Below are 26,529 nucleotides of genomic sequence, written 5' to 3'. Positions count from 1 at the left end.
ATCATCATGAGTCAGTCCAAGACACTAGACCAGCAAAGTCATGATGGTGGACACTACTGTATCAGCACTAGTTCCCAATTTGAGATAAGGAACTTTGTTATCTAAATCATTAGTGACACTGAAACAAAGGCCCCATCAGCACTATACAATTAAAGCTGCAATGGCTTCCCTCAAAGAATCCTGGGAAATGTAGTTTGCTAAAGGTGTTGAGTGTTGTTAGGAGACCCTTATTTGCCTGACAGAGCTGAAGTTCCCCGACTTCCATGGGAGGAGGGACTGGCTGTTATACTACTATGGAAATGGTAGGTTTAGGAGGGGAATAGGAGAAGAAAAACTATTATTATTATTATTATTATTATTATTATTATTATTATTATTATCAACAACAACAACAACATCAAAATTTAAATATCACCCTTCACCCAAAGATCACAGGACAGTGGCCATCAGCAGGACAGAATGGATTTAGCCACTTGCTATGTGAAAGTTGTTCTTTGGCAACTGACACTTTGCTCATTTGTGCTTAACAACACAGTAATTCTGAGTCCTGATGCTCATCACCAGAAGAATTCTAATGATGAGTTGTCATGAATAATCTTCATAACAAATGCATGCATATTCTTCCCATTATCCACAATCAAAATTATGCCCAGCAGGTTAAACAGATTGTGATTCTATGAGACTGGCCCTAATTAGTGGGGAGGAGCTTAGGCTTTAAAACCTGGGAACCATTAGAACCAAAATTTTGGGAGCTATCAAAGAAGAGTCCTTGGGATTAAAGATTCACACCATGCCTGCTGTTAATTCTGGACAATCTTTCTTTCCATCATTGCCAAGGATATACAAATGCCCAGCTCATAAACCCAAGGTTGCATGCTGATTATTTTGAGATCATCCAGACAAGAAAATGGAATATTGGGTCAAAATGGGAATAGGCATATTTTCACGGTAGGTTTACATATCATTTCTGTATGGCATACATGTTTGTGACACAGTATAAAGTACCCAAGAAGCTAGCTAGACCTGTTCAGAAAACCAGCAGATTAGATAATCCGGAGGCCCTACATAGCCTATGTTAAGTGGACCACAGGTGAAATAGATGAAGCTTTGGGTGTAGCCTGGTTCACAGGCGTTGGTAATTGCAGCCTATGGATCCAAGGTGTTATATTTAATGCTGTAAATATTATACAATGGGTAGAACTATGGGAAAATGAGTATTAAGACAAGCTTAGAAAAGACTAGACCTTGGTAAATAGCAATCTTACAAAGGATGAGAAATACTTTGGAAACCTTGTTATGATTTTTACACTACTTATAATTATAAAAATTACCACTCAGAAGGTGTGATGGAAAATAAAGCAGTAAATTAAGACAAAACGTACCAGCAGAGATTTCATTATCTAGTGATGATATATCTGTAGCCTGAGCCCATGAGACTGACATGTTCATTTTTCATTAAATACTTTGATTTATTATATTTATATCCTACTTCTCTTCAAGGAGCTCAAGGTGGCATACATGGTTCTCCCTCTTTCCATTTTATCCTACCAAGCCCAGGTTAGGCTGAGAGACAGTGATTGGCCAAAGGCCTCCCAATGAGCTTCATGGCCGAGTGAGGATTTGGACCTGGTCTCCTGGTTGTGAGGAAGGCAGTGTTTTCTCCTTGCTTTTCTTTCCCCAAATTTGAATCTGATCTTGCAAGGGGTAGAGTTATGGATTAATATGGGGAAACCTAGGTTCTACCTTCTGTAGGACAAGGAGAAGTATCATAAGAAATGCAAATAGAATTCTATGGGGGCTAAATGCCAATATCTGCATGTGCATGTTCACTCATCCCTTTAGCCACAGGGGCATCCACTCCACAGAAGGTAGAAACATCTCTCAATCAGTATTGGTAGAATGGCAGAAATACAGATTGGAGTAAGGAAGACCAAATAATGTTTCACTAGAGCAGAGAGCTATCTCATCCTTCAGTCCTAACAGCAAGTCAATAGTGGTTTCCCAATCCTATATCCTGTGGATAAGAGGAGAGTTAAATAAGATGTGCCTTGTGTTTGGAACTGCAATCCATATGCTTACAAAAACCTGGAGGCTTTAATGTTCACAACTGTACCATATTAAAAAGAAGTCTCATGAAGCAAATAATATTTATAAAAAACCACTAAACTGATACAGTACTACAGAAAGCAAGATTCCCCCATTCCAGAATTGATAAGTATTCATTATGTTGTGATGAATATAAGACGTAAACACAATCCTATACAAGTCTACTCAGAAGCATGGCCCACTGAGTTCAAAGAGTCAAGAGTGTATATATAGGCTTACAGCCAAGAGGTGGCTTTTTTTCTTTGAAGGGAAATCTGAATAATTTAATTTTAGAAAAGTCTCCCTAGAACAGACCTAGGAGCACAGAATCTGGTTTGTATTAAAACCAAAGTGAAAGGATTCATTTAGAGGATGCTACTATGAGCTGTGGAACCTGAGCCTATATTCTACTACACAGATAGGATCTGGTGTCAAAACTCCTGTCAAAACTGGCATAAAAGGATCTGCATTCGCAGGAATGTCCCTATCCTTGGGAGAGTGAGGCATCTGCTTCAGGTAGCAGATGCTGGGAAGGAGCAGTGATATTACAAGAAAGAGCTGTGTGTGCATCAAAGTCTGCCCTGTACCCCCCTAAGCTAGCTTCCTGCTCTCAGGTACAGCTGAGGATACTGTCTTGTTGCACAAGGGTGGAGTTGAGACAAGGAAAATGAAAGGATGAGTTCTGGGCTGACTTTCCCCCTTCCTTTGGACCACCAAAACTGTACAGAGGATCTAATCTTACTGAATGGCAAGCAGAATGCTGTAGTCTCTGTCTGCCTCACATCTCACACAGGAACTCTGCTGTAGTGTGAAACCTCTATCTGTGCCACACCAAGGATATGACTCATCCCAGCTGGGTGTCAGGAGAGATACTGTCATTTCTAAGGCTTTGGGCCTGGGGTAGAAAATATTTTTCAGCCTGAGGGCCATATCCCCTCATAGGCAACTTTGTGGGGCCCACATATCAGTTGTGGCCAGAGGCAAAAAGTGGGTGGAACAGTAGATGTGACTCTTGCCTTGTACAATAGGCTATATTTGATCTATGCAAAATCCTGAGGTTTCTACATGCACGTCACCATCCATGCATGTAAGATGCATGATCATCGTTCAACAGCACATTCCAGACAGGCAAATGCACACAAGGAGAAAGTGGAGCAGGCCAGCAAGAGGTGTAGAAGGGAAGAGAGTTCGCAGGGGCATTTGGCTCCTGAACCTGAGGTTCCCTACCCCCGTTTTGGACTGCCAGTTTTTCTCTCTTGGGAGTTCTGAAATATTATCCCAACTAATAGGCAGGATACTGGTTTGTATTTATCTAAAATAGTTCTATCCTGCCTTCCAGCAGAAGCTTTCAAGGTGACTGTGAGGTTTTTACATTTACAGTGGTACCTCGGGTTAAGAACTTAATTCGTTCTGGAGGTCCGTTCTTAACCGGAAACTGTTCTTAACCTGAGGTACCACTTTAGCTAATGGGGCCGCCGCGGCCACACAATTTCTGTTCTCATCCTGAAGCAAAGTTCTTAACCCGAGGTACTATTTCTGGGTTAGCGGAGTCTGTAAATTGAAGTGTCTGTAACTCAAGGTCTGTAACTGTATGTTGCAGTTGCAATCTGGAAATCATTTTCACTAGCCTCAGTTATTAACATAATAAAGTGGATGCATGTAGCCTTCCTTCCCTTGGCAGAGATATTATTAATTATTATTATTATTATTATTACTATTTATTATTATTATCCAAGCTGTACTACTGCCAACATTGTGTAGTCTAGAAAGTCACGTTCCTAGCTTGTGAAATGTACTGCCAGCTTGTGGAATGATAAGGAATTATATTATGGAGGAAGGTATGACAGATGCCCTCATTGAAATTGGGTGCTGGGCAACATAACCAATACTTGGGATGCATTCATAGATAGAACACTTTCTGTTATTATACAGTAGCGGTCTCTTATTAACTATTTGTGGTAGGATTTAAGATTAACCGCTGCAAGGTAATATATTTCTTTGAAGGCTGCCTATGTGGTCCACTCATGCCCCACCCAAAGGTTCAGAGTATGAAGAGCCACTACTGGAACAAAACTGTATGTTTAGTTAATTGCACTCTGTGGGGTTTAACATATGATGGTTTCACATGTGAGGAACAAAATATATTTAAAGATGCAAACACTTTATTGAGAAACTTTTGATCAAACGAGGCCTTGAATTGATTTTTCCCACCTAGAATGGCTATTAGTGTTCAAAACAGCAGCATCACCCACTCAGCCCCTTCTAGGATTTAACTTCCCCTCAGAGAATCAAAACCAAGTTACCCTGCCTGATTAATCCCACTCAGATATGGACTGACTGTGGGCAGACAAACAGTCTCTATCTGAAGCCCACTCAGTCACCCACCCAGAAAGAAATTTCCTGTTTGGATATTAAACTGTCAGCATCTCACTGAAACTCCAGTCTCTCTCTCTCCTGATTGGCTGATGATCCAACCAGCTCTCACCGGTCGCTCAGTCACCTGGAGGCAGACCAGGGCCTGTCCATCTAAGAGAATGTAACTGCTTTGTGGTAAGAGCTGGGGTCCCCTACATAGTGCTCGTGGATACTACGGCACCCAGAGACATTTCTTTTAGCACCCACAAAGGCCTCCTGTCACGGCCCCAATTTTTAAAGGTCCCCCCCCCATTGACTTTTTAAATCTGCATTTTATTTGTTTTGGAGGTTGTAGGTGGTTTGCCTCTTTTGGAAGGGGTTTGTGTCTGGTTTTGGCACAAATTCTTCTGTAAAATTGGTATTTTGTGGTACCATTGGTAGTTTCTTAGATTTCCAAATGTGCCCAATGGCCCAAAGAGCACATGCTTTCCATGCAAAAGTTCCAAGCTCAATCTCTGGCAAATTTCTGTAAGGCTAGAGAAGACTTGGGTCTGAAAGCCTCTCAAGTCACTGTGAAGTCAGTGTGGACTAAGGATGGGCAAATCTTTCAATTTCAGTTTTTGGATTCCCCCCCCCCAAAAAAAAAAAGTTCAGTTCTCCACATTTCCACATCATTTCAGAAAGTGCAAATTCAATTTGCAAATTAAATGAAAACTGATTTCTTTCACATCTCTAAAGTGGACAATACTGAAATAGATGAATCAGTGATATAACTTAGTACAGGGGTCAGTAAAGTTTTCGTGGCTTGGGCCGGTTCAAGGTCCCGCAGATGCCGCAGTGAGCCAGAGTGTGCGCGTGCATGCGCAAACGCTATTCTGGCGCTCCTTCCAGCACGGACAAGGCATGTACAGCTTCCCATTGGCTGCAGGAGCTTCCTGCAGCCAATGGGAAGCCGGCCAGCATTGCAGAAGGCAGTCCCCGCTCTGCTCCGCACCGGTTTAGCATGGCACATGGGAGCCAACCGAGTGGGCGGCAGGGGTCCCCGAGCGGGTGGCGAGGGTCCATGGGCCAGGTAAATGACCCTCATGGGCCACTTGTGGTCCATAGGCCTTAGGTTGCCGACCCCTGACTTAGTATAATACAGCTTCCTATATGTCTATGGTTTAAATTACATAGATTATATTTGGGGTCTGAAAGAGTGGGAAGAATGGTGAAACACTGCAGAAGGTGTGGTGAAGTTATTGTCACTTCCTTTCCATATGAAACCCTCTAAAGAGACTGAAAAATGAGGATCTTCTATACTACTTCTCTATCATGAATGATAAGTGCTTTTGTCCAATTTAAATAGCTGTCCTCAAACACGTTTGTGCACAGCAAATACAATGCTAATTCCATTATATTTCACAACTTTAGCAGAGAACAAATCCAAGTGAGCTCACTGCATAGGCAGAGACCACACACAATTGATTTCCACAATTAGAGCTGTCAAGCCTTTGTTTTCAAGTGGACATATATCAATTTTCATGTGAATCACGGGACTGAAGCCAGTAATTATCAGTGGTGAATAAGAATCATGTGCTTATGAAACCGAGCAAACAAGTTTTACACAGTTTGGACAACTGATAGCATTGTGCTTTGTGAACAAATGTGAGGCAATGAAGAGAATAAATTCACTTTGATGTGTGGGGTACATGGCTGATTTAAAAAAGTACTTCATATGTAACACTTAGAACTAAGATGCTACATGGACTACCAGTATTTTTAATGACAAACACAATCAGCACATTAAATGGGAGGGATTTATATGATGGTTGGAATTGAAGCCATGTGCAAATATTAGTCATGCTTTGTTGAGTTGTACTAGTAGTGATGAGCAGTAGCCTTCAAATACTTTGTATATGATTAACCTCTAAATACCACCTACAAAGTATCTATTAGCACATGGCATCCCTACACTAGTTACATGAGAAAAACATATGATACAATTGCTTGAGGCAATGGTGCAACTCTCAAATCATTTTTTTAAGTGACCGAGCAACTGATTTTCTTTGTTGCTGTTCAGAAAACAAATATTGTGTTGTTCTTTGTCCAGGTCCCGACATTCCCTTTTAGTAGCTTATGCCACATTTGTTCACATCATGAGCTGCTCACTACCTAGCGACCTACCTGCAAAATTCTTTCATCTTTTTCCCCTCACAATTTTCACTTATGGTGTGAGAACTCTGGCTTACATCTAATACAGGGCCTACTGGATGAGGAGTGTGTTCTGTGTGATTTTGTTCCAAGCTGGCTCACACAGTTAAAACTTTGAAATGTAAGGGAAAGTGTAACTGTTACCATTTTCTGCCAAATGTACTAAATTTTAACCATATAGGCTAACATGGTACAAAATGAAGGACAGAATCAATCTCTCGCACATTTGAATCTTCTGGATCAAAATCAGAAAGCATGGAGAACAGGGTGCTTTAAGAATGCAGCTTTGCTACAGGGTGAAAATCACCCACATTCTAGCTCACATCTATAAAGGGAAGTTTTGGAAAAGAAGCTTTCTGCCCCAGAAACAAAGCAGATCGTGTAACAAAAGTACTGCATTACTACAATAAAAGATATTCCTTGCCTGCTCTTTTCAATATTTGAGAAATGGCAGTGGCTGCTATATGAGAAATTCCAAAACGAGAACAAGGCAATACTTTGGGTCTGGAGGGGGGTCATAGCTCGGCAATAAGGGTATGTCCTTTGTACATAGAACAACCCAAGTTCAGTCCCTGGCACCTCTAACTAAATACCGTAGATCTTTGTAGATCAAGGGAATGAAATAGCCCGACCTAAGACCAAGGTCAGAGCAAACAATACTGTGATAATCATTAGTATTTGTAAGGGGGTAAGAGGCATATGAATGCCTTAAATAATAAAATACCTTCTCCTCTCTGTATCCTCTCACACTGTTTGAAAGGGTCTCTCAATGCTTTGAAACAGATTAGGGGCAGGTATAAGGAGACTTCAAGGTGAGGGGGGGAAACCCCCCCCCAAAAAAAACCTTTCTCCTCATTCCACTAAGAAGCCTCCAATGGAGGAAGAAGCCTTTGAGACAAGCTGCCCCTGAGGAACACGAGAGGGAGGGGCTATTGCAACCATCTCTTTCTTATTTGCTGGGCCGCTGTGGAGAACAGAATGCTTGACTTGATAGGCCTTTGGTCTGATCCTGGGAAGTTTTCTTCATCTTAAGGTAGAAATCCCCATATCCCCTAAGGTAGAAAACCCAACTCTCTCCCTGTTGGGCTAATTTTCCACTTGAGAGGAGTGCTGCACATAGGAGAGCGTTCAAAACAAAACAAACCAGACCAGAACTTTGCTGTCTGAAGTACCATACAGCCCACCAGAGAGCTGTTTCTGAGTCCTGAGCCCCTGCTTTAGTTCTTCAAGATGAGCTGCTTTAAAGAAGAGGCGCGAAGCCGCTTGACAGACCACCAACCATTTCAAATGACCAGCAGAGCCCCGCCCCTTCAACTCCTCCTCCTCCTCAGGTTTCGCCCCTCCCTCTTTTATCGCGCGGCCCCGCCTCTCTACCTCCACGAGCTCTGTGATTGGGCCGCAGCGCAAGGGCCGCAGCACGCCCTCAGCGGCGGAATGGGCGCATGCGCGTTGCTAGGGCTTACGTAGAAAAGACGAGCGCTCCGCCGGTTGTTTATGTGCGTTCCGAGTAATTCCACTTCCTGCCTGGCGTGACTGTGCGCCGCTCCGTCGCTTCCGGGTCAGATGCTTCTGCCCGGCGTCCGGGGCCTCTGAGGTACCGGTGTTTCGAAACCTGCCGAGAAAGGCGGGCTGGGGCCGATGTTGAGGCGCCGCTGCCGGCCGGGGGGGTGACGAGCGGGGCGGCGGAAGAGAAGGGCCGGCGGGGCCTGGTCGCCCGATGGTGGGCCGGCGCTCGCCATGGACAAGATCCTGGAGGGCCTGGTGAGCTCCTCGCACCCGCTGCCGCTGAAGCGCGTGATCGTGCGGCGCGTGGTGGAGTCGGCCGAGACGCCTCAGAGCGCGCCCGAGTGCCGGGCCATGTTCTCGCTCAGCACCCGCCTCATCCTCCAGGGCCCCGACCAGTTCCAGCGCCAGGTGGGGCGGCAGGTGCTCGAGGCCTACGCTCGCCACCACCGCGACGACTTCGAGGCCTTCTTCACGCGCGGGCTGGTGCTGGCCTTGCTCCAGGGGGGAGACCCGGCGCTGCCGCCGCCGCCGCCTCTTCCCGCCGTGGCTCCCGGCCTGGGGCCTAGCCTGGACCCGGCCGTGCTGGACTACATCCAGGTGGGGCTGCGCCTGCTCATCAGCTGCCCGGCGGTGCTGGAGCTCTTCGCGCTGCTTCAAGGGGAAGCGCTGCGCCTGGTGAGCGAGAGGCCGCCGGCGCCGCTGTGCGCTCGCCTCTGCCAGCTCCTCAGCGACTTCCCGCAGTGCCTGCCCCGCGGCAGGAAGCCCGCGCTCGCCTTCTGCCAGCAGCTGGTGCGCAGCATCGCCCACTTCCAGACGCAGGGCACCCGCGAGGCCGAGCTGCGCCTCTACGTCTCCCAGGTCACCCAAGTCAGCGGCCTCCTGCGCAGCATCTGGAAGGCAGAGCCCGACACGCTGCTGCCCTCCTTGCAGGAGCTCTTTGCCATCATCTCCTCCACCGGTGAGTTGCTGTTTCGCTTGGTAAGGCACGGGCTTCAGTGCCCCTCTGGGGTTTGCAGAGGTATCACCTTAGGAAGAGCAAGAAGTAGGCTTGTGCTGTCACCCCTGCAGGCATCGCCAAATGTTCTCCTTGTACAGTGGTACCTCGGGTTAAGAACTCAATTCGTTCTGGTGGTCCGTTCTTAACCTGAAACTTTAGCTAATGGGGCCTGCCGCGTCGCCGCCACGTGATTTCTGTTCTCATCCTGAAACAAAGTTCTTAACCTGAGGTACTGTTTCTGGGTTAGCGGAGTCTGTAACCTGAAGCATCTCTAACCCGAGGTACCACTGTACAACATGAGCAGCATTCTCCCCAATGTCATCCTAGGCCGCTCTGGCAACATGTGTAAACAAGAACAAAGCTCTGTGGTTACATTAGTTAAAGGAGTGGTGATGCAAGAGCAAGTCATGGCTTTATCTTCAGTTCTCCTGTGGTTCTTGTTTGCACATTTTTCTGGAAAAGCTCATTGCTCCTGGGTTTCAAAGGTAACATTTGTATTGGGTCAAAGTGTAAGGCAACAAGAAGTGTAGATAAAGTAATAAGTAAAGCACTTAAAATTTATGTAACCTTTTCCAAAGTAGGTGAGTTTTAAAAAGCAATGGGTCCATGACATACTAGCTATTAGATCAGGGAGCCACATCTTCCTTGTAGCCCTTCCCTCTTGGGCCAAAAATCATTGTGCATTTGGTGCTTAATATTTAGCCAAGTTTGGACAGAACTCAGAGAGCAGCTTGACAACTCTTCCTTGACAACTCTTGCAGAGAGAAAGGCTTTGTCTTTAGTTAGCTGTTTCGTTACTTTTAGATAACTTTGAAACTCGGCTGAAGTCATAGAGTGGCTTGTGCTATCCTTACAGCATGCTGAAGTATAAAAAAAAAGTTATAACTGTAACTGAAACAGATATTGGGGATAACACTATTAACTTAAACATTTCAGTATTAGTTTAATCTGGCTAATGGTGTGAATTTCCTGGAAATTTTCCTAGAGAAATTAGAGTAATTTGCATCACAAATATTTCAGTTTGTACTGGAAAAAAATTCTGATGCTCTAGAGAGAGAACTAATTTACCATCTTTCTTACATTCTTATAAAACATTACTTCATACAGTGCATAGTTAAACTATGAAGTGTTGCTCCCACAATAGTGATGACCTCCAACTTTGAGAGCTTTCAAAGAGGTTTAGACAGATTCAGAGGGGATAAGGATATTAATGGCTGCTAGCCACAATGGTTTAAGTTCTACCTCCCTCGTTGGAGGTGATATGCCTCTGAATGCCACTTCCTGGGAATCTTAAACGGGGAGAGCGCTGTCGTGCCCAGGTCCTGCTTTCATGCTTCCTGTAGGCACCTGGTTGGCTATTGTGAGAGCAGAATACTGGACTAGATGGACCACTGGCCTAATCCAGCAGAGGCTTTTCATATGTTTCCTCAGTTCCGGAATATTAACTATTTGGCTATTAACTTTCCCACACGTGTTTGTGCTCTGTTCATGAGCAACACATTTCTGGAATTCAAAAAGTTGCTAGATATGTGGTACATACAGATGGACTACTCCCAAAGAGATGAAAGTGGGGGAATACCCAAGTTTCCTTCTCGCTTGATCACTTAAATTCCTAGAAAATACTAAGACAGACCAAAGGAATAAATTCTTCTGCTGGGCTTAATTTACAAAAACATATTTGAATGGATTAATATGTTGCTTAGAACTTGAATAATCTGTTGTAATAGAACTTTAATATATTCTTGAAATGTGTTTCAAAATTCAGTAGGAAAAAGAGTACAAGCAAAGCATAAAACTTCTTTCTTGCGTATTTGTCTATTGTAGATTTTGAACCCTCAGTTGCCTTGGCAAGTCTTGTGCAGCATATCCCATTACAGATGATTACAGTGCTAATCGGAAGCCTTACCACAGATCCAAATGTAAAAGATGCAAGTATGACTCAAGCTTTGTGCAGGTATAGTCTTTGTGTTAGAAAAGAGCATGACAACATTACCCAAATTGAAAACCTCATGGCTGTTTGATCATGTGAGTTTTAATGGATAGATTCAATCTGCATAAATTGGTAAATGAACAATACACTTTCTGAAGAGGAAAAAACATTTGTTTTTAGACTATGTTTTAGACACTGTTGTGGCAAGCACAGTCTTAGAAGAGGCGTTCCTTCTTTTGTGAGAGAAGAGGAAAAATGTCTCTACTAAGTTCTGGCATGCCATCCATGTTTTTTGTAAATATTTGTACTAAAAATAAACATGCATTTGTGTTGTGTGTTTTTATTGTCTGATTCATCAGGGATGCAAACCCTGATGTCAGATATTGCAGCCATAAAAACAGTAATGCCATTAACACATTTGCAACCAAATGAAATATTTAAAAATTGGAAATTGTGACTCAGGAAAATCTGTAGTGGTACAGTTTAATCATTGACAAAGGACTTATTATGGTATCCTAATACAGCAATCTGCCTTTTAAAGTAAAAACAGTTTCCGCCAAAGAATCTGACCTGTGAAGTTACCTTGTCATAATAAGGTAGATATTGTTTCTTTTCAGCAGCATAATCTTGTTCTTCTTGGTTAGTAAGTATTTAGTAAGCTTTTGTGAAGCAGGTAGTAATTACTGGCCTTTGGATAAAAGTTGATGGGTAAAATTTGCTGCTATTTAAAAACAGGTGATTTTGAACATGGGGTACACTCCAGCAACATGAAAGCTGCAATCTATGTGCATTTGTTTGGGAGCAAGTCCCATTGACTTCAATGGTATTTACTTCCAATGAAGCATGCATATGATCGTGCACATTCACTGAGATAAAACAATTCTATACATTTTTGTACAACGTAGCTGGACATTTAGAGGACAAAAGTAGCACTATGTGAATCTATCTTGAGTTGCAAAATGCATTGTTTGGGGCTTGTGGTGATGCTGAGTATAATCTCAGTATCTTTTATACAAAGGTGCTTTCATTCAGGGTTTTCTGGCAATTCTATCCTTTCTGTTTCAGTTCCCTGCACCACATTCAGTCCCATTTTGGAATGTCCCCTGATCTTTAGGAGTTTCTTTTCAGGGGACTCCAATATATAACAGGCAGGAAAGTCTTATTGTTTGAGGAGGTTTATCTCTGGATCCAAGTCAGTCTTCTTACAAAGAAGAGCTAACTGCTACTGAAATCTTAAACATCAGATTATCTGTATTTTCCAAATATTGACAATGGTTGTGACATCCAGCATTTAGAAATCTGTAAATGTAATAAATCAAATTCTGGATACCAGTCTAGCAGCTGAAAAAGGGCAATAAATAGAAATGAAGAAGATGGTGCTTAATCACGTTGCTAAGAACAAACAAATGGCTGAATTCATTAAGCCTATTAGTAGCCGTTCTGGGGCCTTTGGAGATTATAGTGCTGGCTGCAAGTTTTTGCTACATGCATATGGTTAATAACAGTTTCTAACAAACAAACATCTGTCAATCAACACATATATGGTAGGCTGCTAAGTAAACCTAGGGATCTAACTGGTTCTTTTTCCTTTTTTCTGAAAATGATTTATTTGGTTTTGATTGTTTAAATTCTTATACCTTTGTGGGCCATAGATTTTAAAACTTACATAGCCTTGCAAATAAGTGCTCAACATTTTCTAGCTAACACACACAGTATTTTACTAGCCCACATACAAATCTTATTTGCCTATCACGTTAAATTTTAGTGCTGGCAACTCTTATAGACCATAAGAGACAAGTCCCATGGCTACAGGATAAATACATCATCAGTTAGTGAAATTTTTCTGAGGCAGCCAGCTTCACCTGCCTTTTCTTTCTAGCTGAGCAACTGCAGTCATTTATATTTGTCAGCTAGATGAAGAGGAGTAAAAAGAGAAGTTGGCTGCTCTTTTACCTCTTGAACTAATATGAGGATAGGTGTAGTATAATGTCAACGATCACAAAAGACTGCATCTAGGTGAGCTGGAAGAAACGTTAATTGCTTGGCAGAGCCTGTCTTCCTTTATGCATTCATAGTCTTTTACAGGGTTTGCAGCTAAACATGGGTGAGCTCTCCCTGGCTTGATTTGGTTGGGAGCAGCAGTTATGAGCAAATGTGCAAGATGCTTGGAAAAAGTTATCTTCCCCATCTCTCCCCCAAAAAACTGTTCCCATCCTGGTTAGTTCCAGCATCCTTTATCTGGCTCCTGCTATGGTGGTGGGAGAAATATTTTTCCTTCCTCGTCTTCCTCCACCTTGGCACTAGAGAAAGAAATTGGGGTGTCTATTTCTCCCTTCTTCCAGGCACGTAGAATTCTGAGAAATGTCATTTTCGCAAAAACATAGACATCATAAGGTTGGAAAGAAGAAACTTATTTCTGGGTTGGGGGTTGTATACTCAGTTTGTTTTGAAAGTGAGTACCGTGAGTCACTAAGGTTCATATTTTGAGCCAAGTCATTGGTTACTAAGGACAGCAACATCTCTGCTTTCTATTGCTAAATGCAGGCATCACAAACTCGAAGGAATGCTGGGTCACCTTGTTTGTTGGCTGTTGGTTGTACTAGTGAGGGATATGCGCTTGCTGCTTCTGCACAGGGTTTTTTTTTCCTTTCTGAAAGAAAAGTAAATGTTACATTAAATGTTTTGGTTTCCTAGCATATCTTAGCATTGTGCAAGGACCAGTCGGAAAAAAGAAACTATTACGTCAAGATCTTGCTTCTTTTAATTCAGATCTCTGCCATAAATGTTTTATTTGAAAACTTTGGACATGAGGATAGTGTTTAATAAAGACTACTGGTTGGCTTTGACATTTATTGGTAAATGTTTACAGAATGGCAGAAAATGGGGAGGGCAGAAAAGCATTGATCTGCATTCATGACACTTGTACAACAGTATTCCACACAGCGCTCCAAACGAAAAAGCTCCCATTAGCTTGATGAAATAAATTCTTATTTTCTAAGTGGTGTAGTACTGCAGTTTGAGTACTGAGACTAATGAACTTCCCCCTGCCACAAAACCTTGGAAAAAGTTGTTTGCAAAGGCTAGAGAATTATGCAGTGCCACGACTCTCGGTGTGACTTAATGTGATCGTCATAATATGAAAACCAACACAAACTGTGGGGCAATTAAATAGTTAGAACTTCTTCTTTTTTGGCTGAAATACTAACAAGCACCCCATCTTTTTTCAGAATGATTGAATGGCTGTCCTGGCCATTGGCTCAGCATGTGGAGACCTGGGTCATAGCACTCTTGAAAGGGCTGGCTGCAGTCCAGAAGTTTACTATACTTATTGATGTTACTTTGCTTAAGATTGAAATGGTAGGTATGGTTGCTTTTGTAGAACAGCTTTTCTGCTTATTCCAGACTGGTGTAAATATTGTGTAACACAGAATGAAAACTGAAGAATATCTCAATTCTGATGTGTTTGGTTTTTTTTGAAGGTTTTTAATCGACTTTGGTTTCCTCTTGTGAGACCTGGTGCTTTGGCTGTCCTTTCTCACATGTTGCTTAGTTTTCAGCATTCTCCAGAGGCTTTTCACTTGGTAAGTTTTCATTTGTCTGAGCTTTAAACCTACTGCTTACAAACAACTTCCATAGCTTTCTTTGTAAAACCTAGACTGCAGTCTTGTGTTCGTACTGGAGGGTGGCTTGTGGCTTGTTGTAAGCCAGCCATAATAGCCAACTTCACATCTGTACTGCAGATAATAAGGTCTATTCTTCTAGTCACATCATGTATTGCAACTTCAGTTTTATCCTGCTCTGTGCTGAAGATATATTGTACAAAACAAGTTTTTAAACAAATAGAACTAGATACTAAGAATTGTGAGAACTCCTTGTACACTTACCCGTACACAAGTACTTGGCAAGGGGAGTTAGACAGAGCCACTGCCACACAAGATGCCTCAACGTTCCTGCCAGTTCATGATGTTCAGTTATGTTTTAAACACCTCCTACAGTCTGTATTGAGGGCCAAATTCACAGTTGGCCTCTGAGCTCTTCATGCCAGCGGCTACTCCACAGTCTTGAATGTGCAGGCTACACACAGGCACACAACCATCTCAGCTAATTTTTCTACATCATCTGAGGGAGGGAGATTATGCACCCATCAGATTAGAGATAGGGGATATCAGGGTCCTCAACTCCACCCACCCTAGCCCTGTGTCTACTCATCTTTTTTCCTGCTGCCACCAACAAAATCTGTGGGGTCTCAAGAGGGGCCAGAATTGCTGGGGGGGCAGATCAGGCTTCAAACTGGGGGGTTAAACACCTCTCACTTAAATAGTAATATGAAGGCACATAATTCAATAAAGATGTTTCTAAAATTCTGTTGGGAGTCAAAGATGTAGCTAGCCTGCTTAAAAAGTTGTTGAATACAGGCTTTTCTAGAATTTTCTAATTCATACTGTTTTGATTGTGAATTCCTTTTAAGATTTTGAATTTATGGGCAAGGTGGAGGTGAGCCACTCTTGATGGAGCTACAAGCTAATACCAAGATAAATCCATAGAATACGGAACAGGTTGTACGTTATCAGGGTGACAGTAAACAATACAGGCCATTAAATGTTTCACTCATAATATTTAGAACAGCCTTCCCCAAATTTGTTCTTCAGCTGTTTGGGGTTTTGTTGTCCAAAATTGTTGAAAGGCAGCAAGTTGGGGAAGGCTGATTTAGAAGAACGATGCATTACTAATGCAATGTTGCTATCTATCCTGATTTATGTATCTTAATGGAATTGTGAGATTTCTATTACAACTTTTGCTCCTTACTATTAAAATGGTTATCAATCATTAATTGCATTCAAGTAGATATGAATAGCATAGTTTTTCAGATGAACTTGGGCAAATGCTTTGGTCTTTTTCTCTTAACATTAGATTGTTCCTCATGTGGACAAGCTGGTAAAATCTTTCAAAATCAATGGCCTTGCCTCCAGTGCAACATTCTTGGGACAGCTGAGTGAGCTAATACACTGTATGATGTATCATTACTCTGGATTCCCAGAACTCTATGAACCTATTTTAGAAGCTATTAAGGTAATGCAAATAAATTAAATGCTACCTACAGGTTGAAAACGAGGGGTGGTCTTGATGCTCTGCAGTGAATCTGGGCCATTTTCTGATTGAGGGAAGAAATTGGATTATATTGTAGAACTAGAAAAATCACTGGCTAGGAAGATGTGAAAAAATAAAATAAGATCACTGGTTGCGTAATCCAGAAAAGCACTAAAAAGCAAAATATGGTAATATGCACCCTTACTTTATGGGAGCATTTTCATAAGAGTTACTGAAGATTATTGGTGATTATCGAAGGGAAAAGTCACCATGTATTAACTCAGTGATAGTGGAAGTGGTTTGAAATGACCAAGATATTTCCTGATCAGAAATGTTGTTTCTATTGCCTTTGTGTTGTGCATTGTGGAAGAATGTATACACTGACTTTTATTTGATTTATTGTATTACTATGCCACTTTTCATTCAGATCAAATCAATATATATAGTGCCACCATTGTCATAAGATGTGGAACAATACCTTCCATAAAGGCAGAAAACACACACAGCAGTATATTTGGCTTTGACTGTTGTATCTTTTGGTTGGGGTATCATTTTAAAAAAATGCATCTTATGGTGAACAGAGGCTGTCAAGTGTTTTTGCTACACTTTACAGCTTGAGAGGCACTCTTTGTGGCAAAGAAATAGCAGAAACAGATCAAAGATTACCTACAAGTCTCTGATCTGACAGTATCTTTAGAGTTGATAAGACACAGCCTCTAGTAATTTTTCTTGGCTGTGCATTCACAGTGAATCTTTGATGGCTGGCCAAACAACTGTACTGTCAGTTCTCACAAAGACAACTGTGATATTTTTTCAGCATTACCATGAGTAAAGAGCCTGAGTTGTGAGGACAATGTGGGTGACTGTTACTGCTTTGTAGATATTGTTGTGAAAACAAGTGCTTAAAGTTGTTGCTGTTCACTGCTCAGTGTTGAATTTTCCCTTCTTGTAGGACCTTCCCAAACCCAGTGAAGAGAAAATTAAAATGATACTAAATCAGAGTGCCTGGACATCTCAATCCAGTTCCTTGCAATCTTGTCTGTCTAGATTTTCTGGAAAATCTGAAACGGGAAAGACTGGTCTGATTAACTTAGGAAATACATGTTATATGAACAGTGTGATTCAGGCATTATTCATGGCTACAGAGTAAGTTTAAACTTCTTCTTGTGAGGAATCCCAGGCATTTGTTTGTACTAAAGAATTTTTTTGAAAAAATAATTCATGGAGCACATCATTATGGTTTTGATATTGCCAGTGAAGAACTAGGTAACATGGCAAAATTGGTCCACTGGCCCAAATTAGTTTTCCTTAACCAAACATTGGGCTCAAATATGTTGGAGTTCACATTATATCCTGCATGTCATCATGTATTCACGTTAATATTGGTAAAAATTATTCCATTTACATAAGTCATCATGGCAATAAAATTTTGTTTACTTTGTTCCCTGATAGATGTTTATGCACTCAAAGAAAATCACCAATTGGGAGTTTTTTGAAAAATGCCCATTTTTTTTTTTAGTCTTATCACCTTCTATAATTTTTTTTTTAAAATCCAGTTTGAATTAAAACAAGGTATGTGTTGTATGAATAATGGTTGATAATCTGACTAAGTCATACTTGGAGTTGGCCACTTTAAATCAGTGGAATAAAAAGATTTCACTGATTTCATTGTAACAACTCTAGTAGGACTAGTGTTGGATATTACCCATAGTGTGCTGGGTCATTCAGACCATTCTGCGTTACAAAAGCAAACACTGACCAAAGCTAATGTCAGATAAATCTTTTCTGCGCCATCAAAACACTGTGTATATGACGAAACATGAAACCATTGTCATCTCATCTCTTTCTCTTTTGCAGTTTCAGGAGGCACGTATTATCTTTAAATCTAAATGGGTGCAATACATTAATGAGAAAGTTGCAACATCTATTTGCATTTTTGGCTCATACTCAGGTGTGTGTAACTCTTTTAATTTTCTGAATATTGTAGCCATAATATCCAAAACTTGCATCTGTCTAAATGTTCTACCAGAATGTACCTAGACAAAAATACATTCATATTTCATATAGAATATTTGAATATTCTCAGCTTTTCTAAGCCAAAAGAAAAGAATAGCCTTATTTTCCACGAGTGAAATTTTATAAGTTGCAAAAACCTGTGCAGAATAGTTAAAATCTAGCCAACATAGTTGAGATTTTCAGAGTAGCAATTTTTGATTGTCACCAGTTTCAGATGTTTGTTCCCAGCTTCTCAGACCTTGCTTTGTGAAGTCAGAAATGAGCATCCAAGTATGGCTGCTGTGTACATCTAAAAAAGAAACGCTGTACATAAGGCACCGAAAAGATTAGGAAAAGGGGATGAAGTAGTTCATATTCTTGCTACACCCATATAACTTTTCTTGCTTTAAGCCGTTTGTCTACTTGCATATTTTGTAGAAAAAAAGATTTGTTTAGGTTCTAGATTATTTTTATGTAAGAGTTAGATTTGAAGGTACAACTATGTGCACTAGACCTGTGGATGTTTTTTTATACCTGAGATTTATTCTGTCATACTTGCATGCACTTGCAATCTATTCATTTGAGCATCCCAATGCAGAAATTAAGGAATGCTTCATAGAGTGGTGTCATTACTTTGCATTTCACTTGATTTTGCTTGCTTCCTGATACAGAGAGAAGCCTATGCTCCTCGGATTTTCTTTGAGGCTTCCAGGCCACCCTGGTTCACCCCTAGGTCCCAGCAGGACTGCTCTGAGTATCTCCGGTTCCTGCTAGATAGGTATGGTGCTCTGAAATCCGCATTGTTGACCAGAGAAAAATAACCAGAGATACCATCACAGATTTCTAAGTTCTTTTGTGCTAGAGTTTTACCTAGAATTGCAAGGTATAACAGTATTCCCAATCTTCAAGGATTCAGAACTGAGGGAGGAATTCAGTGTCACAGTATTATGATCTTTCCTTCAGTGCAAGCATCTCTGCTTGCCAAATGACATGCTCTCCCGTCCAGTGTTAGAAACACAGATATATAAGCTAGGCGCCAAATGGTTCCTTAAACCAGGGTTACAGTCTCCAAAATGGAATGCCTAGTTGCCATTTTGGGGCCAAATGGCTCAAACATATTTTTCAATGTGTCATTTGTGTTCTTGAAATTTGTTCTGATTGTGCAGATAAAATATAACAGATAGCATTATACAGGATGTGTTGCTAGTGTGGGAAAACAATCAAGATCCAAGGATCCCCAGGCATGCACCTCCAGATGGTGGAGACGACAGGCACAATCCTGGCACCTGGGCATCTTCACTTGGTAGCAAGGGGTCAATAGCCAGATGCAAAATGCGCCTGGAGAATTTCAAACACTGCTCCTGTCTCCCTCCCCCCACATGGATATGGAGGGTCTCCTGATTAGGAGGAGGAGTAACCCTGTTGCATAAGGGTGACTTGCTTAGTTTAATTGAATGTGGCCCTGAATATCTGTGGTAGAGAACTGCTGCTGGGGGGGCGGGATCTAGGTTCTGTTTGGTCTCTTTAATTAGCATGCATTTGCAAAGCCAAAATGGCTGACTACCCTTCTTAACTCCAACATGCATGCATGCCATTGGTGTTTACATCTGTAGTCTAACCTTTTTTTTCTCCAGTAAGACATTCAACTTGGCTTACAATCAGTAGTTATTGTCTGTTCTAGAAAACTCTTGAATCCCTGCAAGGGATTTTTTTTTTTAACGCAGGAAACTTTTTTATGTAATATACTAAATAACACTCCAGTTTCCTTCCTTAATCAAGTTCCATTAGGGGTAAAAAGTAAATCGCAAGGCTGGTACCAACAGTTATTTGTATGTGAGAGACACATATAAGGTAAAAGGACCCCTGACCATTAGGTCCAGTCGTGGCCGACTCTGGGGTTGCGGCGCTCATCTCACTTTATTGGCTGAGGGAGCCGGTGTACAGCTTCCGGGTCATGTGGCCAGCATGACTAAGCCGCTTCTGGCAAACCAGAGCAGTGCACGGAAACTCCATTTACCTTCCTACCAGAGCGGTACCTGTTTATCTACTTGCACTTTGACGTGCTTTCGAACTGCTAGGTTGGCAGGAGCAGGGGCCGAGCAACGGGAGCTCACCCCGTCGCAGGGATTTGAACCGTTGACCTTCTGATCGGCAAGCCCTAGGCTCAGTGGTTTAAACCACAGTGCCACCCGCGTCCCTTAGAGACACATATACATACATACATACATACATACATACATACATACATACAAACTGAAACAGTGATGCTTTAATCAGTGAAGAGAAATTGGTAGAGAAATAAATAATCTCATTTGATTTCTCCTCTTTAGGCTGCATGAAGAAGAGAGGACCCTGAAAGCCCTTTCTTTGGAAAAGCTTTCAGAAGATATGAATGAAGAGTCTGTCGTCCAGGAGGTGTCCAGCAAATCGCAGCTGATTACCAAACAACCTTGCAGAGAGGAAAGAACATTAATAGAGAAAATGTTTCGGGGGAAACTGCAAACAAGCATATGTTGTTTGAACTGCAAAAGTACTTCTTACAAAGAAGAAGCCTTCACAGATCTTTCACTTGCTTTCTGTCCTCCTGTATTCTTAGAAAACGTTGACCCACCAAGTACAGAAAATTCACCTGAAGGAAAAGATGACTGCATGGAACAAGTCAGTACTAGGGCATTCAGTCCTGTGGCAGAAACAGCAGCTGATGGTTTAGCAATTGGCGATTGCTGTGAAATGGTCACAAATGATGGGACCTCAAAAGACCTTCCCACTGATTCAAACTGTGAAAACACTAAAGATCCTTTTCCATGCAAGGCTGAGAACAGGGATAGTTTGCGGAAACACGTCAGTGAAGCTACTCCCTCAGTTACTGACTTGCTGAATTATTTTCTGGCACCCGAGGTTCTTAAAGGGGATAACAAATATTATTGTGAAAAATGTGCCTCTCTACAGAATGCGGAAAAAACTATGCAAATTGTGGAGGAGCCAGAATACCTCATTCTTACTCTCCTAAGGTTTTCATACGACCCCAAATGTCACATTAGGCGCAAAATCTTAGACAATGTGTCTTTGCCACTTGTTCTGGAGTTACCTGTCAAAAGAACTGCGTCACCCTTAAGTCCTGTATCGGGCGTGTGGTCTATGGGTGTTGAATTTTCTGACACTGGTGAGAATCTAGCTAAAAAACTCAAGCCTTCTGGTGCTGAAGAAGTGTGTTGCCCTCAACTAGTCCCTTATGTTATAAGTTCTGTAGTTGTGCATTCTGGCATATCATCTGAAAGTGGGCATTATTATTCTTATGCCCGAAACGTTGCCAGTTCAGGGCCTTCATTAGGATCTTGTGATCAAACCCAAAGTCTGGCTTTAGCTTATCCACAAAGCAACTTGATGGCTGGAGAGGCTCCCGTTGCAGCTGCTGAAAAGGAACTGGATGAAAATGAGGTGTCAAAGGAATGGTTTTTATTTAATGATAGCCGAGTGACATTTACCTCATTTCAGTCAGTCCAGAAAATTACAAGCAGATTCCCCAAGGACACTGCTTATGTGCTGGTTTACAAAAAACAGAACAGTACAAGTACACTCAGCGCTAAATCAACCAATGGGCTCTGGGTCAATGGAGATCCCCCTCTGCAGAAAGATCTTATGGATGCCATTACAAAAGACAATAAGCTATATTTGCAGGTAAGGTGCAGACATTGCTAATGTGATCAGCTAGCTTAAGACTGTAATCCTATACCCACTTAACATTGTAGTAAGCACCATTGAACTCAGTGGGACGTACTGCTTCTTAGTGGACATGTATATGATTGCACTGTAAAAGCTTAATGCAGGCATCTAGCTATAGTTATAAGTCCAAGACTGTAGCTTGCAGACAAATACAAGAGACTTTGCATGGTTTTGAGCTGCTGGATCCCTTCCATCTACATGGAGGTAAGAGCACAGTGCTGACATCTCTTCACACAATGGTTTGGCAACTCACTTCAGATTGTTTTTTGGCTTGTCAAGTTTGTAAGCTGGCTTGTCTAGTTCAGACATCTCACCCAACATTATTATGGTTCCTTAGCCATGTTTGAGTGTGATGTCTGAACTGAGCCTTTACCTAGTAGATCTTTCAGTTGTGTAGGCTATTGTTATATTTTCCACAAGAATGCTATGTGACGTTCAGTGTGAATATTTTGCAGACATGTAGCTCTGATGATACGTTGTACAGAACAACGTAGTTGCAGTACCAGGTGTTTTCTGTGAAGAATTGGGGGGGGGGGAATGGCTTTCACTGAAAATTCATGGATGAATCTTTGTTCATTAAGTAAGGAGGTGTTTAAAAGCTTCCAAACATTATTTTTGTAGAATGCAACTTGATTTTTATTTAGTTGAGAAAAGCTGGAATATCTGGCAATTCAATTTGCTGTATGACTATCTTAACAATGCAAAGTAACCTCAGTTGTGATGCAAAAATAAATGTGGTTTAATATTTTCTAAACAAGCACAAAGGAAAGGAACAAACAAATGTGTTTCATGGAAAGAGTCTGCACCACTTCATCCTTTACAAGTTACAGCTATAATTTTTGTTAAACTTTCTGAAGTCTGTATCGTAGGGATGGGGAATCTGTGGCCTTAGGTGCTGGTGTACTGCAGCTTCCCTTACCCTGACTATTGACCATGGTGGCTGGGGTGGATAGGAGTTAAGAGTCCAGCAACATCTGAAGAGCCATATTCTCCCCACCCTTGATGTATCAGCATTAAATAGTTTCTGATCTGTAGATGCAGCTTAGTTAACTCATTTAATTTCATAACTGTAGAATTACTCAGTTGATTTGCATAAACACGTTCAAAAACCCATTTTGCACAGGTAACATTTTATAGTAGAGCTTAATAGGGAGATTTTTGAACTCTTGAGGGTATTTGAAGGGAATTTATTCCTTTTTAAAATGTATTCCTTAAACGATTGGCTATTTTGTGACACACACCGCAACCTTCTAAAACCTTTTGGGATAAATGCTAGGTCTAATACTAGCATGCCTTCAGCTTTTTCTTGGCTAAACATGGTTGCAAGAGCAAGTTTACACTGATAAGGAGTTGGCTTCAGCCTTATCAGATTTTATGATGAAACCTATGGTGTAAATGCAGATTTGGGTTCAGCTGCTCGTTTTGCCCTCAAGCAACATCAAAACTCAACATTGCTCAAGTACGATTACTAAAGACAGAATTCCTGTAACACTTGTACTTGATGAACTTAATAACCCCTAGTAGCTTAATTAACACCATTGGTGTACACCATGAAACAGTCATTGCAATATCATCACCTGGGAATTGTATTGAGGCTTTAATCACCAGGCCAGAAATTATACAACCTGTATCTTTTGAAGTCATTCTACAGCTTTCATGATCTTGCTAGGATTGTAAGAATGATAGCTTTGGGTTCATTTTAAAAGTTTGTAGCACTTAAATTTGAAAGGCAGTGTTTGAATATGTGATTGAAATAGCTTTGGGTGTCCTCAGGCTGTTTCACAAGAAGCAGCTTTTGTATATACCGAGTAGCAGCCCTCCAGGTGTGTGTGTGTCTTTGTGTCTGTCTGTCTTTGTCTTCCCAGGTCTGCTATCTGCATCCCCTTGGTTGATGCCAGAGATTAATTCTGGGACCTCTAGCATGCAAGGCGATGTACTGTGGCCCCAGTTAAATGTCTCTTCTGTTTTTCAAGGCACATGACTGCATAACATCTGCAAAATCTATTGGCACAATTTTTAAAAAAGTAATTTTGGGGAGGCAAAAGTAACAATTGATTTAGCTTTCATTCCTTTAATGATGCCTGCCACTTAAAGCATTTAAGTTACGGACAATCTTAAATTATTTACATGGTAAACTACCACATGATCTTTGGATGAAGGGCAGTATATAAATTTAATTAATTGATGATGATTATAATCTCTGTTGTATAGTGTTAGCAGGTGCTTCTGTTACTTGCTTCTGCTTTTGAGTTTCTGCTTGAGCATTCTGCAGCACTGCTGAACAAAACTGGTGTAGCTGTGCCAAATGTAAATTTCCGTGCGCCCCCCCTTACTCTGAAATTAGCTTAAATGTTCATAACTAGGTTTATTTGTCTGTTTCAGGAGCAGGAGCTTAGCGCTCGAACACAGGCCCTTCAAGCAGCTGCAGCTTCGTGCTCCTTTCGGCCAAATGGATTTGATGACAATGACCCCCCAGGAAGCTGTGGGCCAACTGGCGGAGGTGGTGGAGGCGGATTTAGCACTCTTGGCAGATTAGTGTTCTAGGAAGAGAACATCAAATGCATTGGTTTCCAAACAGCTCCTGATACTGCTTAGGACTGTTCTTACTGAACTGTATTAAATAATGTACTAAGCTTTTTTTTCAAGATGTGATCTTTGTTCTAAAGAGAACTCTCTTTTTTTATTTGAAATAAATAAGTGCATCATGGAGAAATCTACCTCTTAAATTCACTTGTTTTTATGGAAAGATATTCTTCCAAAAGAGGAGTTAGAAGATTTTTATGACACTAGATGAACTAGTAAAAAGCACTTGCAATATGTAATCCCAAATCCCTTGATGAAAGAATAATTATTCTTTGAAAAAGAGATGGTTACTCAACCCCAGCAGTGTTTGCGGTGGGGTTAATTTGTCCATAAATCTATAAATCCTCAAAGGCTGTGGAGTTGGTAACCTGAAAATAAATGAAAATCCAATGTGCTAACAATGTAATCCAGGATAAGAAATACTCAAACTCAATATATTTGCATTACAGGTACATATATTAAAAAGTCACTTTAATGTGCTTGTTAAATCATTTTTCCAAATGTGCATGGTCTTGTAGGGGGCGGGAATTAAGTAAAAAAAAATGCAAAGTTTGTAGTATTTTTAATTGTTTTGAGGATTTTAAAATTATTTCAGGGAGTACATCTGCTGTGTTTTGAAGGAAAAGACTTTGTACGTGCCTTGTACTTTAACAAAGTACAAAACCTTTTGAGGCTGCGGAAGAGTGTAGAACATGAGATGTTAATTTCTTGTTTAATATGAACTTAATACGTTTTTGGAAAGTGTTAGCTTCGCCAGAAGTAAAGTCTGATGGTTCTAAAACATTTGTTGCTCATGATTTTCAGTTCAAAATGGACTTCCATTTTATTCTGTATATAATATATTGACATCACTGCTTTTGTGGGATACAAAAAAAGATGGTAATGAAACTTTATCCATATTGCTGAGATGAAACATTTTCGGCAACTGACATTTTCATGCTTTGAACTTTAGATATTTAGGAAACCTCTTATTTATCCCTCTTTTTGAAAAGCCAACATAATGGATATAAAACAAAGTTTTAAATGTTTGGCTAAGACCACCACCTCCAGCTAGATTTTCCTTATGCATTCACTCTGTGCTCCATCAGAACTACCCAATGAGCTTTGCATGGAGTACTCTTTACAAATCTTATTTATATAATCATACAGGATTAGTTCAAAGGAAATGTTTAGAGCACCTTGGTAAGAGAAATTTTAAAGGTGAGGTAAATATAGTAGTTTGATTCTAAACATGCTTATTTGTAAAAATACAAAATACTGTATTTTTAATATTGTATTGTTTGTAAGCTGCCTAGAGAATTTTTGCTGATGGGTAGTCATATCAAATAATAGAAAAGGGGGTTGTTGAAGGGTTGCACTTGCTGCAGTGAGGTCACTGTCGGCAAAAAACCTCCACTTGGGAATGAGATATATATATATATATATATATATATATATATATATATATATATATATATATATATATATAATGAAGATACATCCTTCTCTGGCAGAATCATGAGGATATTTATGGGGATGTTACATACAGAAGAGTGAGAAGGCAATATAGTGACATATTCTTTTTTAAATGATGTTGGATTTTTCAGAGACTACAGCAAAACCGTGTACTGACATGTCTTGTGGTTTTCCTTGCTTTAATGATTAAAGGCTTCGATCCGAAGTTAAGTAAACTTAAGGAAGTTCATAGAGGAAACACTTCCTGTTCTGCAGTCATCTGTGACCCACAAACCTTTCTGGAGGGTTTGGGGGTGAAGGACTTCAGAACAATGTGATGGGGCTTGCTGGGAAGGGCAGGGATACTCCAAATCTGGGCTTGATCTAAACTAAATGAAGTTTACATAATAATTCTCTTCCCCACCCCACCCCCCATCTCCAGCATTTCCCTGTGCCCCCAACCCACGTTCAGAAGAGGCCCCTCAGTCCTCCAGAGAGATGCTTGGGAAGGAAGCACAGTGGCTGCAGGAGGGAAGAAGGAACAGGAAATATTTCATCTACGAGGTTAAATTAAGACCCTGGGATCTAAGCCAAAATACTGTTCTGCTTAAAAGAGGATTGGTGGATCAGTAGTAAATGT

The 26,529-nt window shown here is 41.0% G+C and overlaps 1 protein-coding gene across 3 annotated transcripts; it reads left to right on the top strand.

The window, feature by feature from the left end:
• Positions 1 to 753: 753 nt before the first annotated feature.
• On the top strand, positions 754 to 25,236 carry USP38 (ubiquitin specific peptidase 38). Of its 3 annotated transcripts, XM_083572134.1 has the most exons (10): positions 8,031 to 9,097; positions 10,961 to 11,090; positions 14,294 to 14,423; positions 14,546 to 14,647; positions 15,978 to 16,136; positions 17,107 to 17,300; positions 18,012 to 18,105; positions 18,821 to 18,927; positions 20,480 to 21,827; positions 24,255 to 25,236. In XM_083572134.1, exons 1-10 carry the CDS (start codon positions 8,371 to 8,373, stop codon positions 24,414 to 24,416), a joined length of 3,153 nt encoding a protein of 1,050 aa, XP_083428260.1. In that variant the 5' UTR covers positions 8,031 to 8,370; the 3' UTR covers positions 24,417 to 25,236. The 3 variants fall into 3 exon arrangements, with proteins under 3 accessions (XP_083428262.1, XP_083428261.1, XP_083428260.1); XM_083572136.1 differs by lacking the exons at positions 8,031 to 9,097; positions 10,961 to 11,090 and adding an exon at positions 754 to 948; XM_083572135.1 differs by lacking the exon at positions 14,546 to 14,647 and having other exon boundaries at positions 8,029 to 9,097.
• The last annotated feature ends 1,293 nt before the right edge of the window (positions 25,237 to 26,529 follow it).

This window comes from Podarcis filfolensis (assembly GCF_964270895.1).
Source record: "Podarcis filfolensis genome assembly, chromosome: 9".
Classification (NCBI taxonomy): domain Eukaryota; kingdom Metazoa; phylum Chordata; class Lepidosauria; order Squamata; family Lacertidae; genus Podarcis; species Podarcis filfolensis.
Note: the sequence above shows the minus strand (reverse complement) of the source record. Positions and strands in the feature narration are given on the sequence as shown.

Excerpts from the sequence above, each read along its gene's own strand:
- USP38 (XM_083572134.1), top strand. The coding sequence starts at position 8,371 with ATGGACAAGATCCTGGAGGGCCTGGTGAGCTCCTCGCACCCGCTGCCG. Across the intron at positions 11,091-14,293 it reads ATGACTCAAGCTTTGTGCAG|AATGATTGAATGGCTGTCCT; the intron begins GTATAGTCTTTG and ends ATCTTTTTTCAG. Across the intron at positions 18,106-18,820 it reads CATTTTTGGCTCATACTCAG|AGAGAAGCCTATGCTCCTCG; the intron begins GTGTGTGTAACT and ends TTCCTGATACAG.